At 34.4% G+C, this 21,290-nt stretch overlaps 2 protein-coding genes across 2 annotated transcripts; one reads left to right on the forward strand and one right to left on the reverse strand.

Annotated features, from left to right (window-relative positions):
• Window positions 1–9,593: 9,593 nt before the first annotated feature.
• LOC124371777 (BTB/POZ domain-containing protein 2-like) lies at window positions 9,594–19,600 on the reverse strand (the record flags this gene model as incomplete). Its single annotated transcript, XM_046830121.1, is given in 4 exon segments — window positions 9,594–10,190; window positions 18,038–18,202; window positions 18,686–18,832; window positions 19,513–19,600. Coding segments are annotated over 3 exon segments (394 nt in total), but the record flags the coding sequence as incomplete, so codon positions are not given.
• A 780-nt stretch (window positions 19,601–20,380) lies between these two features.
• On the forward strand, window positions 20,381–20,776 carry LOC124371779. The gene has a single exon (XM_046830122.1). It carries the CDS (start codon window positions 20,381–20,383, stop codon window positions 20,774–20,776), a length of 396 nt encoding a protein of 131 aa, XP_046686078.1.
• Window positions 20,777–21,290: the final 514 nt, after the last annotated feature.

Consider the following 21,290-nt stretch of genomic DNA (forward strand, 5'->3'; position numbering starts at 1 on the left):
TGTATCCAATGCCAAGATTTTGCAAGTCATAAAATGTTTTTTTTTGTTAAGTAATGAAGTTACCAAATAAACTGAATAACTAAATAAATAAATTTGGTTTGACATATTTCAATTAAGTTTCTCGCAAAATTCGCAAGATCTGAATATAGAAACAAACCTAGAGGTTTTGGGGACTACAATTTTCTCAAGAAAGGTTCACAAACCATGAAAACTAATTTTTTAAATGCCAGCTTGGATATCATGAAGACATCTTTGGTTTGATCTACAATGTTATCACCTGTTTACTTTTGTTATCTTGCACCTGTCTATGTACAATAAATGTTAATTACATAAGCAAAGTTAATAATGTACTTTGTTTAACAAATTGCATTAGGAATTAAACTATTAGTATTTTTGTTTTAACGTTGTTTTTAGAACACGTACTAGGTATATACTCAATGAATTACATGTTAAGCTGAATAAACAATCTGTTTTAAATGCATTTGGAATAAGCAAAAACAAATCACATAATCAGTTTTATAAGGGATTCTACATTAACACAGTTCATAAAAAAATGTTCCTGAAATTGTTGTTACTCTGTGCCATGATCGCTCCGAACGTATTTACTATCAATCATGGGTTAAAGGCATGATCCATAGTATCTTATAAATAAAACTGAATCGCAATATGTGTTGCTAAATGCTTAACTCAAGAACAGTTGGACCAATTCGGTTAATTCGTTTTATAAAATATATGTTGAAATCCGAGGGGATTGGGGAATTCTGCTGCCATTCCACCTGCAAAAACTCAAGAGCTTATTTTAATACCTACCTGGTTAGTTAACTGTACTGACCTTATTCAGGCGCTCATAGAAATGTTCACTTTTGGTTACTTATAAGTTATTAATCTAAAACAGAATTATTACCATGCCTACTGTTTTAAGAATATTAACATACTTCTGTTTGTTAAAACATGAACACATCACTATGTAGAAAAATCAATCATTATGAAAACAATATATATATTTGTTTTCAAGAATAGCCAAGAATAGTTAAGAATTATTTTTGATTTGGGTGTTTTCAAGAATAGCTAAAAATTATTTATTAATATCTTAAATTTGTTAAACACTGTGCTGACCCACACTTTTAGTCAAAATTGTTGTTTAAATAGGATACCATTAAATTTCCCTTATAAGTTTTAGTTACATTAGACGATCGACATGTGCACGAGAGGTCTATATTCAATCACATTTTCCATTTCAAGATACAATCTTCATTGAATGTAATCATGGTAAATATAAATCTAACCTAAATGGCCCCAGACTTCTATGTCACGTTAATCCAGACAATAGATTTGATTTGAAGGAGACAATCCTTGCCTTTGTTGAGGATGGCAGTTTGTTGTGGCGGGCTTCTGTTTTTAGCAGGTAGAGTATTCAATTTGTCAGGAAGCATGTTGATAAGGTTGCACCCTTGTACGAGGGGTTTTTCTAGTATAGGCTGAAATAATGGGATTCCAGAAGAAAGTTGTGTCTGTTTCTGGAGTTGTAGTGGTGCTGGTCTATTAGTCTTGTTTGGTTAGACGTGACGGCATACATGATGGTCTCAAGAATATAGAGCGCCACTACTGTCAAGATTCTCTGCGCTCTAGAAGCTCCTTTGCAACTTTCACAGCAGTTTAGTCTTGTGAGTACCTTGAGAGCCTTTTTTGTACAACTAATACTCTGTAAGTTCTGGGCTGTTGTTCCACTCCAAGTCACTAAGTAACCTTAAATGCGATTCAAACAAGGCAAAGTAGGTAGTCCTTGCAGTTTGAGAATCACTTATTTGGTTTGTTCTTCTGATGATGTTTTTGGAGAATGTCTATATGGATATCTATGGTTATGCCAAATATACCAGACCTTTCCCACAAGTAACTGATGTTTGGTTAGTAAAAAACAGTCTATCACAAAAACATATTTTTTTATATACATTTCAAAACTAAAAATTTCCTCTATTTCTCTACATAATTACAATTCAGATTTAAGCAAATCACATATTTTGACTAACTTATTTTACCTTCTTTAAAAAACATGCTCCCTGCACCAGTCGGTAAATGCTGAATGCGAAAACACTTTTTCATGTGCGTAAAGAGATATTAATTATAGATTGTGAAACGTCAATCTTCCCCGACTTTCATTGATTTTATTAACATCACCACTGATGGCCTGTCACTCCTTAGGTCTTCACAGTGGATCTTTTAAACAAACGCATTCATGTACATTCCCTTCGCTAACAGCGTTTGGCCCCTTCAGTTTTCTACGAATATCTGCCACTTAATATTGTTTTGCTGTAAAAAAACTAACTACAGCATGCACTTCGCACTTGGTGGAAAACTCAATTGCCAAACACATTTTGTCGAGCTAAAAAAAAGGAACGAACGCCTGTACAACCCTTTAACTTCCACGGTTAGATGCAGATTGTTCTGCTGCACGCACCTGAGTATGAGAGTAAGCGAATGATGGTTACTTTTGGAATAGCCCTCATATTTGGTTATCGATGATGGAAAGTTGTGGGAGAGGGTCAAAGTTGCTGTGAAGATTATTTGTTGTGTTTTGTTTTCATTCAGGGCCTGATCATTCCTTTCACAGTAATGATTTATCATTTTAAAGGCAATGAAAGTGAGAATAACTTTCCTTTTTTGTGTTGTATTAGGATACAGACAAAACACAACTATACAATATATTGTGTACACAGTTCTGAAACTCATAGAGACAGATAAGTGGCAACTAGGATCCGGTTTACTTAGACTAATTAGACAAGATGATAGGGTTAGGAGAAGGTGAGCAGAGTTGCCTTCTCACTTGCCTATATTAGTTAACATATTCATAATTTTTTAGGCGGTTTCCTATTGTTTCTTTTGCACTTATTTATGACAGACTGACGGTATCCAATCTGTACAAGGTCTGATTCATTTTCTTGAGTTCTTCCTTTAGCTCATATTTCATAGCTATTTCATACACCTTTCCCCCCTTTAAGCCTTATTCTGTCCATCTTCATGGACTATAAGCCTGTGTGAGGATCTTACCAAACAATAAAGGGGAGAGTCGACGCAGTACAAGGTTGATGGTATAATAGAAAGTGCAAGTCACAGACAAATCTAAACCTGCAACTGTAGTTCAGATATAATGTCCTATGTCTCAGATCATTCGGCCATCAGCACTCCTGAGAGAGAGAGAGTACGCACATCCTTCTTAGACAGATTTTTACTAAAATAAAAAGCGTGCGTTAAAACTATCGTCAACCTTTTAACAGTCAGTTTGTCCACAATATTGTAACAACTCTCTGCCTAGATTTTTTGAACAATTATGCAAAATAATTACCATGTTTTGACTCAGCTATTAATAATATACTGATGAAAACATAATAGAAATACGTAGTTTCATTCTATTTAGAAGTTTTTTTTTGCATGAGGTAACCAGCGAATTGAGATGCCACATTCAGTATACATGTATCTTTTATCAGTCCTCGCCTAGTTGTGGTTTGGCAAACATAGTACTGTCTACAAGGCTACTTCATTTTCTTACAAATAAATAAAATGGATAAATAAGTATACTGGTCAAATATACAATTCAGATCCACATCCCACCATCATTAACCTCAGAAAAGTCACAAGGGTGGATGCTTCTTTAGAAAGGGGCAAATCTAAAACCAATAATGCTTTTTCATCTTTAGCACAGAAAAGACAAAAATACATGTACATTTACGGCTTGGAAACGCAAAATGAATGACCTTTTGATCAGGCTGCTTTGTACGTTATTAAACCTCAAAACACGCTTTGGTCATTTTCAATTTTTCCAAGAAAACCACTAAAGTATAGAGCATTAAAACAGCACTACTGTACAGTCAATGTTCAAAGAAACACTACTAAAGGTAATAGTTTTATCAGTTTACAGCTGACAGGTTTTGAGTACAAATGACAACTGATGACAACCTTTAAACATAGTCATGGCAGTCAAAGGTTTACGGACATCCTATCACTTACAGCACACACATTTCAAACATATAACAATATCATATATCCGAAATCCTGTAACTCAAATTTTAATTATTGTGTGTAATCGCAGCCAAACTTTTAAAAAAACTGATTTAATTTTACATTGGAACCTGAAGATTTTTGACATAAAGAAACAGCCAAACTTTTAAAAACTGATTCAATTTTACATTGGACCCTGACAAATGCCTTCATTTGAAATAAATGTAACTATTTAAATTTTGTCATTTTATTTGGTGATAAATAAATTCACCTGCAAGCTGCTTTTGAAGAACAAGACTGTAAACAAACTCAAACCCTCAATGAATACCTAAGAAGAAACACAGACCTTACAAGGAGTCAGACACTAATAGACACTTTTCAAAAAATCAACCAGAATCTTCTCTTGATATTACATTACTGCTTCTAGAGATGGCTCAACTGAAATCCAAACAAGACATTTTAGAGCAAGAAGTAAAAAGATTGGAGACAGAGATGACTCAAAGTGAACAAGAAGTAACTTTGGAAGCAAACAAGCAAATGATCTCACCCATACCCCATTCTCTAAAAACCCATAGCCTGTCTACACTTAAGAGAGCCAACACTCCCAATAAAAATAAAAATAAAACTCTTAACATCAAGAAAAACCACTTCAGCATATCACTACAGATGCTGAAACCCAAAGTGTTTGGAACTTTTAGAGTACACAAAGGACCTCCATTGACAGCAAAAATTCGTGAAAGCAATGACACTTTTTTAGACTTCTTCAACAAATACATAGGTGAATCTTCAACCGAAATCAAGAGAACAGCAGACACCTACATGAGAACAAATGACAGTACTAATACAATATCTCAGAAGTCATCAAGTAATTTTTTAGAACAATGCCATCTAGCAAAAAACCAAGGACTAGAAATAGCAAAAACTGGCAATGAGAGACAAACACACGACATCCTTAAAATTCTCCACCAAAACACTGACAGAGTAGCCAACAAAATTGATCATGTAAATGAACTTCTAATCAGTACTAAACCAGACATTACTTATTCTTACAGAACATGGACTAAAACAACCGCTCCTGCTTAACACACGACTTACTGGATATACACTAATCACATACTTCAGCAGGAAACATCACCAGAAGGGAGGGGTTGCAATATATGCCAGTGAAAACATCTCTGAGGCCATTGACATATCTGATCTTTGTAGAGAATTGACATTAGAAGGTGCTCTAGTAAAAATTAAGACAGAGCATACATGTGTTTATGTTCTGGGTATCTACAGAAACCAGGGAAATCTGGAAGAAGACCTTGAGATGATGTCGGAGATATTAAACAAAATACCGACATCAAAATACCCGGTGCTAATAATGGAAGATATTAATATTGACATTATAAAAAGTGGACCTGACCAAAAACACCTGTCGGAAATTCTCCTAAGTCATAACATGACACGACTGTCTCTTCCTCCTACTAGAATCACGCCTACATCAAAGACCTCCATAGATTGTGTCTGTACAAACCTGGACCATGAATACTTAAATGTGACGATCATTAATACAGCAATATCAGACCCACACTGCCCAATTATGTACAATTAGAAACATAATGAAACACAAAGATCAGTCCTTGACTTCAGAAAAATAGAATACTCAGTTCGAGAAACATCATGAACATGGGGAGTCTGCTAGACCTACAAGACTGGAAAATAGTTCTCAAGTCAGTCTCTGTAGATGAATCATATGAAAATTTTTGCAAGATTCTGACAAATGCTTTGGACATAACCTGCCCTGTCACCAAGTCAAAAAGGAAAAGAACAAAGCAAAAAGTTTCTGCAGACAGAGAGACAGTTCAACTGAAGAAAATTTTCCTTGAGGCATTTGACAAATACAACCTGACAGACAGGACGAGAAGAGGACAAGAACGATTGCAATGGCAAAAAAGAAAAGCATATGATCTGAAACTAAGAACTGTTTAAACGACTAGAAGTAGCAAAGAGTATTGCCCTATCAAATGACAAACCAAAAACTCTTTGGAAAATCATTAACAATGAAAGGAAGATGGGAGAAAGAAAAATGCTACCAACAACTTTGCATATAGAAGGACAGGAAGTAAAATGAACCAGTTGCCGTTGCGAACCATCTAAACGATCACTTTGTCATGATTGCAGATAACACTCTAAAACAAAATGGGCAGATCAACACTACTCTCCCAGTTCCCCAAAACCAACATCAACAACATACCAAGCCTTTTCTTGCACCCAACTACAGAACAGGAAGTAATCAGTGTAATTAACACATTCAAAGCAAAACCGTCTGCAGGGTGGACGGGAAATATCAGCAAAAATCGTAAAAGCTTGCAAAGAACAAATCCAGCTACCACTAACTGACATTGCTAATAAGTCTTTTTGCCCAAGGAAAATTTCCAGAACTACTAAAAGTAGCAAAAGTCTACCCAAAATTTAAGAAAGGTGATGTAAATGATGCAAACAACTACAGGCCCATCTCCCTTATCAGCACATTTTCTAAGGTGATAGAGAAACTTGTCCTAGCCAGATTATTACAACATTTGTATCAACATAACCTGTTAAAACAACAAACAGCATGGCTTTATGGCAGGAAAGTCAACATCTACAGCTATAGTTGACTTAGTCGAAACTATTATTGACCTCTTAGAATCTGACAACATTCCTATGGCAATAGTCCTTGACTACTCTAAAGCCTTCGACTGTCTGGACCATAATCAACTTCTGGGAAAGCTTAAGAAACCTGGGTATTGAGGGGAAAGCAGCTGACTGGTTTGAGAGCTACCTTCTCAACAGAAAACAAATAGTAGAGATTAAACACATGGATAAAGGAACAATTCAGTCTGTGAAATCAAAAACCCAGACTACAAGAGGTGTGCCACAAGGTTCTGTACAGGGACCAGTCTTGTTCATTTTATACACGAATGACTTCTCTTCATGTGTACAAAGCCATTGTTACACCACTTATGTATGCTGATGACACGGTGTTACTGCTAGGTAATAAAAATCCAAATATTATAGCAACCACTGCACCACAGCAATTAACTATTGTAAACAGAACAGCTTAGTTGTAAACCAATCAAAGACAAAACAATTAATTTTTGGAAACAAAAAAACAAACAGTGACAAGACTGCCAGACCTGGAAACTACTGACAGCACCACCTACCTTGGCATGCATCACACTCGACGAACATCTAAATTGGACACCTCATGTGGATAACCTCTGTAGGAAATTAAGCACAGGAATCTAACGTCATAAGAAGAATTAAGACCATTAGTGATCTCAACACTGCCAAAATAGCCTACTACTCTCTTTTTGAGACGCATCTTCGATATGGGGCTATTGGTCTGGGGAAACTCATCCAAGACAAATGTGCAACGTTTGTACTTATTCAACAAAAGAGAGCTATAAGGACACTTTGTGATCTATCACCCAGAGAATCCTGTAGGGAAAAGTTTCAAGGAGCTCAAAATCCTAACTGTAGTGAATTTGTACATACTTGAGTCCATTAACATATGCTAGAACAAAGACTCTGAACCCACTCAAGACTGGATCACAACTGCACACATACAACACCCGACATGCAACAAACTACTGCCTCCCTGTACACCGCCTGACCAAATATGAAGAGAAGCCAAGCTACATGGGATCCAAGCTTTGGAACCATATCTTCCAGCAGCAGTGAAGGGGGACAGATGACCAGCACCTGAGACAACGGCTTGGCAATTGGCTAAAAAAAACATCCATTTTATTCTCTTGATGAGTTTTTTTGTTCTAAATTCAAATCATCTTTAATCACTTGACAATGTACATTTTTATGAATTTATTCCACATGTTATATTTGACGCAAAACTGTTTCTTGAAGAATATGTTAATAAAGAATATTGTCTATTGTCTATCGTGAAAAACAAACATTGCTCTGATCAAGGCTTCATATAAAGATTTCTCTCCACATACTAATGCAATGAGCAATATGTTATCAGTTATCATTTGGTTATTGTATCACATTTGTTTTAATTGACAGATTTTGGGTATTTATTATCACTTCTGTATGCAGTTTGGTTCCTTTGTTTCTTTTTGATGATGGAAGGATATTTCTAGACATTTGCCACTGTTTAGTGATACAGTCAGTTCTCTGTGGTTGGTCGGTGAGTGCAGACCTATTGAGACCTGTATTCTTTTTTTCATTTTTAGTAATTAGTGTTATTTTTTTAATTAAGTGCATAATTTAGAGTTATTGTACATGGAATTGGCACACAGTGTGGTTGTTGTGATTCCTGACCTATACATGTCACAGCTCTGTTATGGTTTGTTTATTTTTTACCTGGATTTGAGTTATGTGGTAGGTTAGTTATTCATCTGAAGAAGAGATAAGATTGCAGATTTAGAAACGTAATGGTACTGATTTTTTGTATAACTAAATGGCAAATGTCCAGAAAAATCCGGTTTCCTTCAGTTATTACTGGTATGGTAACCCTCGGGAAACCAACGTCCGATCCCGTTGGACGTTTAGAAAAATAACACATTTACATTTAAAATAACAATTATGTAATAAAATACAATATCTAAATTTTATTTATTAACCACTGTACCTAAATATACCCATATCTTCAATTATTATATGTCCAGTTATGAAAGAGATACAAATAAATTTATTCGTCATAAGCTGCTATCAAGAAGCACTGACTACGTGTAACTTGTTGCGCTCCTTGCTCTGTCCCAATTGACGGTTAAATTGTTCCCTTGTTTGTTCGGTAATGTTCAAGTGCTGATACATTTACGTTTTACTTTAAAACGACTAAGCGAAATCTGAGTAATCTACAACCTACATTGGAAATGATTTTCAACATAAGCCTAAATATTCTGTAGAAAATAATTAAAAAACACAATTCTTTTTATTAAATCAACATTTAACGTTTAATAACATAATAATATCATTTTCACAAAGTCAGTAGTTACTACAATTTGCAAAGTTGTAATTTTACTACCTACTTAAATAAAAAAAAATTTAATCCTTCCAAAATTTAGATATTGGACAGAAATTTGAAAATATTGTAGCCCAATAGTAGTGTAACAGATAACAAAACCGAAGCTAAGTATAAATAAAAATTCAATTACAAATATTTATTTTTTATACAAGTTAATTCTATATCCTACAATAAAATAAAACTAAAAAAGTTGTATAAACATTTGGTTCTTGTATGAAATAAAAGAGGATGTTATACAGCATCAATCAACAACAAAATTATCATTCAAGCTGTAAACGTTACAGTCATATTGATAAAACTAGACAAAATGCTTTGAGGCGCATTTGAATGGCCCAGTTTCTTTGGCTTGTATGGGCGGTTTCTAGAGAGTTAAATATTAAACAATATTTAAAAGTTCAATTAACTTCATTTTTGTCTCAAATACAATACCAGAATTAAGAGGTCGATATTTGTGATTGAATAAAAAATTAACAAAAATCAAATAGTTCAATACTTTTAATAATTCACATACCCATAAATTTTAAATTTACAGTAATTTGTCAACTTTAAAGTAAAGAAAGAACAGTTTTTTAAATAACCAATAAAAAACTACAACAACGTGTGTGTGTGTATTTACAAATTAAAGCACCATCCAAAAATATGGCTTCCGAGAGAAGCATAATTATCAGTTGCAAACATCAATTCCCTCTAATGTCAATAAGTAATCATTGGTAATCACTAACTGCTTTCCTATTACACAGTTATTTGCAATTATTAAGCAAAGTGATTTAAAAACAATTACAAATAAAAACTTTTTCATTTATACGTAATAAAACGATACACAAGTAACACAAACAGCCATACCATGATAATCCAATATTATAAATTAAATCAAACAAAAAAAAACATCAACAGTTTCTTTAAATTAACATAAAAACCTGACAATGTTTCAACATTTGTAATTAAATTACAAATGTGATTAATACACATTTTCTCTTTAGTATACGTCTAATTGTACTCTCTAAAAAATAGTCAGTCATTAACTTACATTTACTGTGAATAAACATTACAAACAATTAAAATACAAATACAAGTGTACAATGTGTACGATCAATACCAGAAACAGAATTGTGTAGGCCCTGAATTCTGAAACGGACACAATTTTCTGATCACAGCCTCGTGAGTCCCTTTCCAAATGATGTTCGCCCTGGAAAATACATTAATACTTTAAATATTACATAAATACACATTTAAAGGGATATCAAAAGAGGTTACATAGAACACTGTCAGGAAATATAAAACTCATACACTATGATAGCCAGTTTAAAAATGGTAGCAAAATGATATCAAAACTAATACAAATTAACAGTATTTTAATGCTTTTTCTTTACTAATGTAATGTTCCAAAATATTTGTAGATTCCATTATTTAATTGTGTTAAAACAACGTGATTTAACGTCGTAGAAGTTGTATGATCTAAGACGTGATTTGATGATAGGACGTAAGGAAAATACTGATCAGAAATGCCCCTAGTCATTAGTGTGGGCTTCGTTGGTGCCTTTCCCGCACTTCTGGCGAAATAAAAGAAAACATCCCCCAAGATAGTACCGAAATTTACGTTCAGATTACATGAGCGCTTTTATTTATTTTCTTCCCATTGGGGCGGCCTACTGCCATGCACTTAAGACAGAGCGCTTCAAGGTTATCTTAAACTTGTTATATTAATAACAAATAGTAGATAAGAACTTTGTAGTACCCAATAATTGTTTTGTAAAGTGAAAATTTGAATTAACCCTCCAAGTGTTGTTCGACCAAAATTTTGTCGGTCAAATATTCCCTTACATAATCACTTATTACAATATATTCTGGCAACGTATCGATTCGATTCATGCACCATTGGATTCGGGAAGAAAAAGCTTAAGGAATACTATAGTTTTATTCCTCTTTGTATTGTAGTTGCAACGTACCAAGTTCGTAGTTTGGAACGTAAAAGAAAACGATGCAGTTTATTGTGACCGCCATGTTGTCGCTGCCGTTCTGATTTGTTTCTGTGACGAGTCGTGTTTATTAGTAAGTTTTATTTATGTTTTAGTGTTGTGTTTAGTGTGTGGTGAGTTGTTAGATATTGCAGTAGTGCAAATAAATATATTTTAGAATAAATCAATTTCTTTTTACTGAAATATTGTACCATAGTTCTAATTTATTTATGCTGAATCGCGGTAGGAAGTAGGCTCTTGTTAACTAGACGCGGTGCGTGTGGACATTGTTTGTTCAGTTAGACCGGTCAATCAGCTGATCGAGCTACGGTGATACGTTCCGACCCGGCTCGCTGGAGAGAGAGAAGGGAGTCAGTCGAGTCTTGGAGTTTCCACGAGAAGGTGTACCGGTCGAAGCTGAAGTTTTTTTCTCTAACCCTATAGTTGGGATTTAGAGTAATTATTTATCGCGTGTAAATTCAATTTCAAGTATTTAATTTCTTTAGTGCATTTTAGTTTCCGATCTGCCTCCGTAATCTTCAAAGTAGTAAGTCCCGTACCAGCGTATAGTTAATATCTTTTATTTTTATAATACTGTAATTAAAATTTCTAAAGTTTCCCATCTTTCAGAGTCTGAAAATTTAATTCAATTTTTTGAAGTATTGTGAATTAAATTTTGGTCATAAAGTAAATATCAAGTTTTGTGTTATATTAATTTTGAGTATTTTGAGAAGAGAACTTTTTATTTTGTTTTGTTAATTTAAACCATTTTTGGAGAAGTATACATTTTTAGTTTAATTTTAATTTTAATACCTTTTGATCAGACTCTTAATTAGATTTGTTCGATTGAGTGACATTTTTGAAGAAAAATTGAATCAAAAGTTTGTAAACTTTGTTAACTTTTTGGTGAACTTAAATTTCGGAATAAATCAAGTATTTCCGAAAGGTTGTTTTTAATTTATAAAGTAATTAGCTCCACATAAATTCAATATATGTACTATAAAAACAGTACATAATTTGCGCCAATCTGCTATTTCTTTTTGAGCATAAAACTTGTACAACAGGTTATTTACAGGAAAGAACTTGTAAACTGGTATAAACTTGTATAATTCATGAAAGTGTGTGTAACTTGTATAAGACTTGTGTAAGACTTGTATAAACTTGAAAAGTGTGTATAAACCTGCATAATTTTGTGTAGTGAGTAAGACTTAGGACTTAGAATAATATTGTGAGTTTAGAATATTTGATTTATTTTAAGAAAATTATTTTAAAATAAAATGGAGCTAGCGCATGTGGATCTGTTGCTCAAAAAGGAATTAATATTTGAAATAAATTTTAGGACGGAAATGCTTTTAAATACAACACTGTTAGAATCTTAGGAAAATGTGAAGGTCCACTTTGAAATTTAATATTAAGGACAGGGCTTGTAATCTGAAAGGGGGTTATAAAATAATTATGGTTATGAAAGGTTCAAGAACAATGAGGGCAGGAGATAGGAATATTGTTGAGAGCTTCCTGTGTAAATTTTGAAAAGGTCCGGATGTAATCAAGCTGGAATATCTCGGCCCCTTGTAAAAGTATTTGTTTGTAAGAGTCCGTATCGTAAAGTTTTATTACAAGTGAACCCGATAAGTGAAAGCGAAGTGAACCTGATAAGTGAAAACTAAGTGAGCCCGATAAGTGAAAGAGTTTATGACGATAGTAAAGATAGGACTGGGCAATATGATTAAGCATACAGATGTTAAATGCTTATCGGAAATAACAAGGAAATATCGATCCTGGTTAAATGTGTTTTTGGTTTTAAAAGTAAAGATAGGTTGTTTTTTTTTTTAAGGTGCATATTTCTAAATTTAAATTTAAATTTGAAATGTGAAATTTGAAAACTCTATAAACATTAACTTCCTCCCCGCACAGGTCAGTATGTTTTATTTTCAGGACAATTATATTGTCGAAAAGGAATTGAAGATGGGTCTAAAACAATAAAATTGGCAATATAATTTATTTCTAAATTAACTTCAAGAATTGATTATATATTTATGTATTAATTTGGCCCAAAACATAAAACAAGTTAAGTATGAGAGTCCAGTAGTTTATTATAATAGTAAAAATAAATAATGGAATATAAAAGGGTGATGTGACGACGTTTTTATTTCAGCAATTGTATGGCTAAACAATGAGAAGTCATGATATAAAATGCCAGTGTAAGTGTGTGATAGGAGTGTTGTAGTAAACCATGTAATTTTCAGGGACAATGAATGAAATTACAATGGTGTATGAAATTAATACACAGAGGTATTGTGATATATCATGAGATATATTTCTTCCCTGTTCCTTCAAATGTAGAAGGACAGGGTAATTTTGGTAATGTTGTGGTGTTGTTGTCCCCTGTTCCTTCCAATAGAGAAGGACAGGGTAATATTTTTGGTATACAATGGGTTGTATTGATAGTGATATTTCTTCCCTGTTCCTTCAAATGTAGAAGGACAGGGTAATATTGTTTTTTATCACTATATGAGGTTTATTGTGTGTAAACAATTGATTATTGTGCCATAATCCCTGTAAATTGAGTGTATTGTAATTAACAACATATGGTAATGGTTTACATTCGTGACACTGGCGCAGGCGTACGATTAAGAACACCGTGAAAGACTGACAGCCATACAATTATACGGAGGGAATATTATTGTAAAAAGGAATGTCCTCCAAGAGCTCAATGCCTCGCGGGCTGAAATTGTTGTTAGATTGGAGGAGCAGGTAGCAGTGCTATTAGTGAACAGAGCCAGCCAACCACAAGATCTACGAGGCCGCCGCACTGCACCGACCGCCAGGTCATTGGGGGAGCTGTGCATCGAGTCCACATCAACCACATCCCTCGGCAATGGCGATGGCGATGGCTACCTCCGGACTGATACTGGACGTCGGGCTATCCTACCACACCACCCCTCGGACTATGCATCACGGCCTCAACGTAGTGATAAGTACCAAGATTGTTATTTAAAAGTGTGCATGTGGAGGGATATTATTGTACTTAATCCGGGATGAGTATTTTAAAGGTTTAGGTTCCTACCGTGATTTCAGCTTCGGGCTAGGGAAAGATATGTACCATAGTTCTAATTTATTTATGCTGAATCGCGGTAGGAAGTAGGCTCTTGTTAACTAGACGCGGTGCGTGGACATTGTTTGTTCAGTTAGACCGGTCAATCAGCTGATCGAGCTACGGTGATACGTTCCGACCCGGCTCGCTGGAGAGAGAGAAGGGAGTCAGTCGAGTCTTGGAGTTTCCACGAGAAGGTGTACCGGTCGAAGCTGAAGTTTTTTTCTCTAACCCTATAGTTGGGATTTAGAGTAATTATTTATCGCGTGTAAATTCAATTTCAAGTATTTAATTTCTTTAGTGCGTTTTAGTTTCCGATCTGCCTCCGTAATCTTCAAAGTAGTAAGTCAAATGGGAGGAGAAAGAGGTTTTGAAGACGTGGAAAGAGTATTTTAAGGAACTACTGGAAGGAACAGAAAATGAAGAGGAAAGAAGAGATATGACAGAGGAGACAGAAGATGAAGAGGATTTTAGTATGTGCGAATTGGAAAAAGCGGTTAAAGAGATGAAAGAGGGGAAATCTGCGGGAATAGACGAGCTGACGGCTGAGATGATAAAGGCGGCGGGCCCATTGGGAATTCAATGGTTGTACAGAGTGATGAGAGTGATTTGGAAGGAAAAGAAGATACCAGAAGACTGGAAAATGGGAATAATAGTGCCGATTTTTAAGAAAGGCAATAAGCAAAAATGCGAGAATTACAGGGAATAACTTTGTTGTGCCATACACAAAAAATTTATGAAAAAAATACTGTTGCAGAAAATTAGACCAGTACTGGAAGAAACAGGAAGAGAGGAGCAATGTGGTTTTTAGGAAAGGTAGGTCAACGGTGGATGCTATTTTTGTGATGAGACAAGTGTTAGAAAAGAGGTGGGAATACGGAAAAGATACAATGGTAGCGTTTATAGACCTACAGAAGGCATATGATAAGGTACTGAGAGAAAGGATATGGGAGAGTATGAGAAAGAGAGGATTGCGTGAGGGAATAGTAGAAAGAATAAAGAACCTGTACGGCATATGTAAAAAACAGGGTAAGAATTGAAGAAAAAATATACAGATACTTTTAAAACAGAGAGAGGAGTAAGGCAGGGAAGCATATTGTCACCTTTCCTTTTCAATATTATAATGGATGAAATTATTCTAGAAGTACAAGGAAACAGAGGAGCAGAAGAACTTAAGACAATAGCATATGCGGATGACATAATGATATGGGAAAATAGGGAAGAAGAGTTAGAACGAGAGTTAAACAAATGGGCAAAAGTGGCGAAGAAATATGGTTTAGAGATGAACATACAAAAATGTAAAGTAATGAAAGTAGAGAGAAGGGATGGAAATAACAAAGACGTGTTAGTTTGAAGGAAAAAGACTTGAAAAGGTGAAGGAAATTCTGTTATTTAGGAAGTAGTATCATAACAGATAGGGGCACAATAAGAGAAGAGATAGGAAACAGAATATGGAAGAGTGGAAAGTTTTTCAATATGGTAAAGAAGATTGTGTGGAGTTGGAACATTGGGAAAGAATCAAAAGTATTGATGTATAAATCTTATTTCCAACCAATTTTATTATATGGAGCAGAGACGTGGACGTGGACTAAAAATGATTTAAGCAGATTGCAAGCTGCAGAAATGAGATTTTTAAGAGGGATAGAGAAGACTACAAGAAGAGATAGAATAAGGAACGAAATAACTAGAGAAAGATTGAAGGTAGTTTCACTGCAAGAGACAATGGAAGGAAGAAGAATACAGTGGATGGGGCATGTGAAGAGGATGGGAGATAATAGAATGCCTAGAATAGCACTGGAGAAGGAGGAAGGAGGAAGAAGACCAAGAGGAAGACCGAGAGGAAGATGGGAGGACCAAGTGTGGAAAGACATAGAGAGAAGGGGACTACAGAAAATACAGGTGGATGAAGAGGAGACCTGGAACGATAGACTAAAGTGGAGGAGGCTGTGTACGACGACCCGTGAGAACGGAAACGTCTGACGATGATGACGATGATGATGATGATGATAGTTTCATAAATTTGTATATTGCTTATGTTTTTCTGAAACTAGAATAAATTTTACACAAAATGGCTATCACACTTTTATAGTTTTCTTACTATAACTTGGTTTGCTAGGTATGGTCCCCCCAAATTAAAAAAAAAAAACTGTAAATTTTGAATTTCATGGAAAAAAATTTTGAGTAACAATTTTTTTAAGGCCAACTTTAAATAGTAATATTATTATATGTTTAATTCTGAACACAAAAATATATACTTCTATATATATATATATATATATATATATATATATATATATATATATATATATATATATATGTATATATATATATATATATATATATATATATTACTTTTAATTTATATTTTTAATAAATTTTTTTTTAAACCCTTGCACGAGGCTCTAAATCATGCTGCCACTACAGGAAAAAATGACCGCCCCTAGGAGGGTTAACCCATTTATATTTTTATTACCACAGTAACATTTTAGATTATAGACAATAATACAACTTTGTTTTATACTAAGTTTCTACTTAGTACTTAGGTTATAATTTACTTATCAGGATAAACAAGTGTGACAGCATTTAAATTGTTCTAATCGTGATTACTGACCATTCACAAGTGTTGAGCGCTTATCATACTGCAGCTGATTATTGTACAGCCTTTTCGCAGAATAATGAGGTGATTTTTCAATTAACTTCAATCTGTGGGATGAAGTTAATTGGAAATCAGTTTAGTGTTGTGTGCAGTACTAATGAACTTTAAAAAATCAGTTAATCTTATCAGTTTTAATGAGGCTGAATCAGTTTTCACAACTAAATTTTAACCTTCAATCTCACCAGTATCGATGTTCATCGATTCTTTCCTTTATGTAGCTCTCACTAAAATTTGTTTATTTTATTGTGTTCATCCATAATTATCTGCTAGCAATTACTATACATGTTCTTTTCTTGATTCTGAAAATACAATATTAATATGTATCTTTCCTTCACACTTACTGAATTACTTGATGTAGACTGATATCAGTACTGTATTGATGTGTATAAGTGTCTGCATATACATTAAAATAATTTAAACGTGAGCATTAATGAATGTACAACTAGTTATATAGATTAATTCCGTTAATTATATATCAACTCATTTTATACTCACTAATTTTGAATCTAATGCAACATTTAACTTAATTTTGTAAGGAGATTATATTTTTATAATACTATTTGGAAATTATGATTCAATTACATTCAATTCCTGCCCTATTTAACACCACCAATACCATCGTCAACGTACGTAATTGTTTACCACATTTTACAGTGACGTCATATTGATAACGCTTATCAGTTGTTGGATTAAAATTATTATTTCATAACATTTTAATATCTTGTTCAGTTAGGATTATTATTGTATTGTTGCTGTAAACGGCCACTATCCTCATCTTTACTTAATTTTTCTAAGCTAGTTTCCCAAGATTTTGAAAATTTACCACATTTATTTTTTTTGAATCCAAGTAATCCATGTTTACTAACAATGATAAATTAATCCTTTTTACAGATTACACAACTGCAGTAATTGAAACAAAGAATTGGCAGTTTTAATATGGATAAATGAGATACTACAGATACGAGTCATGGAATCGTTACCACACGTACCTCTCGCAGCAGAGGGATGACTTTCAGTACCCATTACATTGCCTAACTTTTTTGAAAAAGAGGCATTACATAAACCTACACTTTTCACCTTTCACCAGAAAATATGAAAACAGGAAAAACCTTATTCTTTCAAAACAAAATTAATAAATATTAATTCATATGTCATGCAGAACATATTTTTTAACTTAAGACCAAGTTAGTTATAGGAAGATATTGTTTGAAATAACACATATTTACTGGTTTTAGTTGATACTGTGACTTTGTAAATGTGAATGACAAACTAAACGAATTACATTGAATTGATATTCTAATAATGATTAATATTAGATGGATACTCACAGTTCCCTAAGTGTAGAAGAGAATCTCTGGGATCTGACCGTCCTCGACTGAGGTGCCGTTATTGTTGCCTGCCGCGTATGAGAACTGGAACGTGACTTTGCCTCCACTCGGACAGTCCACTACCACTTTGCGCTGCCCACGTGTACCATAGTGTGAGTCTGGTCCCTTTTACACACACAAGACTCAATATAGTATTGTTTTATGACTTAAAGAAAAGTTTATCTTGTTTTATCGAGTTATTGATAAAAAAGCTGTACTTATGCATTATACCATACAGACTCACCTTTTGTGTGTTTTCCATTTAAAAAAAAAAGAAAAACTTAACAAACTATAAATAAATAAAGAAATAAACAGGATCTCCGAAAAAGAATGCCAAAATTTTTAACAGCAGCCATTCGCCCTGGTGCCAGGTTTAACCAAAAGCGATTAGTTGCTGGTTTAACCAATTTCATGATATAGGAAGTACTACATGGAACAAATCAAGTGATTGATTGTTTGATCATCTCAGTGTTAGGAGGAGCTTAGCAGTATAAAATGATCAGTCAAATTCATGTGGCCTTGTTCGTTGGTGGCCAAATTGCAAGCGAAGCTGATTTTTTGTTAGAGGAAGAAACATTTCTCAAGACAATGACAATTACTGTAGATTACCTTCAGTGTAGCACAGGCTGTGTAGCTCGTGTTGGGGACAATCTCTACAGGCTCCTTGAACATGACTCTAAACGTGTAACTGTTCCCGTCACAACTGAAACTGGTGCTGTTCAATCCACATACGTTTCCTGAGGCAGTGTGAATTACCTGAAAAATACTCACTTTATATTTTCAGAAAAGTATACAAGTTGAAATACACCAAACCATAAATATAGAGTGTTATTACTTTAACCGTTACAATAATGCGTTTATTCCTATTTCCTTTTGTATTTTATTTCTTGCAGTTCACTTTGCCATAATTTCAGTCTAAAATATCCCTTTTGGTACGGTTACAAGAAAGTTACATTTCATGTGTGTCTTTCAGCTCAAAAAAAATCAACAGGACACATAGATATTGATAATAAAACTGAAAAAAACTTGTAAACTGGCTGGTGTAGAAATGTCTAAGCATACATTACTTTAGAGAATTTTTACTAAATTCAAGAAAATAAAATAATTTAAGAACTGATTTTTGAAGCAAACTTTCATTCATATGTTTAAATTACTTTTTTTATAGCAGGTATATACAAACTAATGATGGTTAATGGGCAACGCTAATGAGAGAATTCTTTTATTCCTTTCATATTCAATTATTGACAAACATAAGCTTAACATTACTGGTGTTTGTGCATTACTTTCCTTTCCTTCAATTCAATTTCAATTGATTGAGAAAAAAGTTGTATAAGACTTAATTACCAATTAAATTCACACTAATTGATAATTAATTAATTTTTCAATGAGCAATAATTAGTGATGTAAAAAATATAAAAACAAAATGTCAATCTAACCTGAAGAGTTACATCGTAGTCCATGGGCCCATGAATCGAACCATAGAGTCCAAATCCGACCACAAATATCCTACGATCCGCAATGAATCTGCAAAAAGCACAGAGTTACTATTCAACTAATATCACTATCACAAGATTTATGTCTAATTTTTCTGTGCTCCTAGCAATTAACGGTACTAAGAGTTGGAACAGAATTATTCCTACTTTTAATTACTTTGTCTCATACAAATATAACATAACCCCTAGAGCTCGGTTTTCAACTTATGTGGTTGTTCTCAACTTATGTATTTTAGTTAGGATGCAGGATATTGTCAGAATATCCTACAGGATTGATCAATGTAAGATATTGATCATATCCAGTCCCTCAGTTCAGCAGTCTACTACATGTGGCCTACTTTATTGTATGTAAAGTTATAAAAGCAAACATTCCTTGGGACCGCTTAAAAATGCTGCAATCTCTTGGTCAAATAAGGAACTAAATTAATATTTCACAATTTTCAGCATGTACCATAGTAAACATACAGTTTGGAGTTATTTTTAATCCGTGCCACTCTAGCTATTATAGTGTATCCTATCCTACAGCCATCCAACACCAAGTTGGAAGAGTTGAAATACGTACAAAGCCTGCGTGAAGCCTGAGTGAAGTACCTTGGTGTGAACCTGGATACCAAGCTCTATTTTTGGGAGCATATCCAGTACTTATCAGAAAAGCTACCAAGGTAACAGCAGCGTTGAGCAGACTTATTGCGAATATCGGGGACCTGACTGAAGGGAGAATGCAGACTAGATGTTGATTACTGACTCTATCCTACTGTATGGATGTGAGATTTTAGCCGACAATTTAAGGACAGTTAACGATCGAAATAGAATGGCTTCTGTTCATAGAAAAGTCACTTTGAGGGTCACTAGCTCGTACCGGACAATCTCTGAGCCAGCGGTTAAGGTCATCACAAGTGTAATGCCCATTGATTTAAGGGTGCAAGAATGTAAGTATGTTTTTGACAGCAAGGAAGACCTTGGAGTTGAGGAAGCAGAGCACGTTGCAAAAGTTGTGAGCATGCTGAAATGGCAAGTTTCCTGGCATGCTGATTCTCATGAAAGTTGGACGAAAATGTTCATCGGTAACATCACAGAGTGCATGGAGAGACAGCACGGCGAGGTGGCATTCTTCCTCACTCAGTTCTTGTTGGGCCCGGTTATTTTGGGCCAGGATGGAAAAATGGGAGTTGCCACTTGCGTGTTTTGGGGATGCACTTCAGGATGATGTGGAACATACCTTCTGTAAGTGCAGACAATAGACAGAAGAAAGAAAGGAGCTGGTAGTGTCACTGCAGGAAGAATATCTTCTATAGACAATAGACAAATTCTTTATTTACAAACCATCAAGAAATGCAATGGCGTCAAATATTAACATGGTTACTTTTTATTGAGATTATTGCTCTTCTCTCTTCCAGTTCAGAAACTCATCCATGGTGTAGAATGTACGGCTAGAGAGCCATTTGGTCAGTGATGTTTCAGTCTCTGTCCCTTGTAGCATTTTTATATCTTCAGGAAGATAAGATTCTTCTGTCTATGTAGGATGGTTTCCTTTCAAATAGTGCAGTGTGATGTAATGGTAGGTGAAAATTTGAAGCATGGCGAGTGTTGTAGGTATGGAAGTCATGGCCTCGTTCCAATTGCTCTTTGTCATCATGGACTGTGACTTCTCTGATGTATAGGCCGATAATCATTATGATTCCCTGGTGAGGGAAGGCATCTCTGCAGCTTTCCCTTGGGCC

The sequence above is a fragment of the Homalodisca vitripennis genome, unplaced genomic scaffold (assembly GCF_021130785.1).
Source record: "Homalodisca vitripennis isolate AUS2020 unplaced genomic scaffold, UT_GWSS_2.1 ScUCBcl_1980;HRSCAF=6282, whole genome shotgun sequence".
Classification (NCBI taxonomy): Eukaryota; Metazoa; Arthropoda; class Insecta; order Hemiptera; family Cicadellidae; genus Homalodisca; species Homalodisca vitripennis.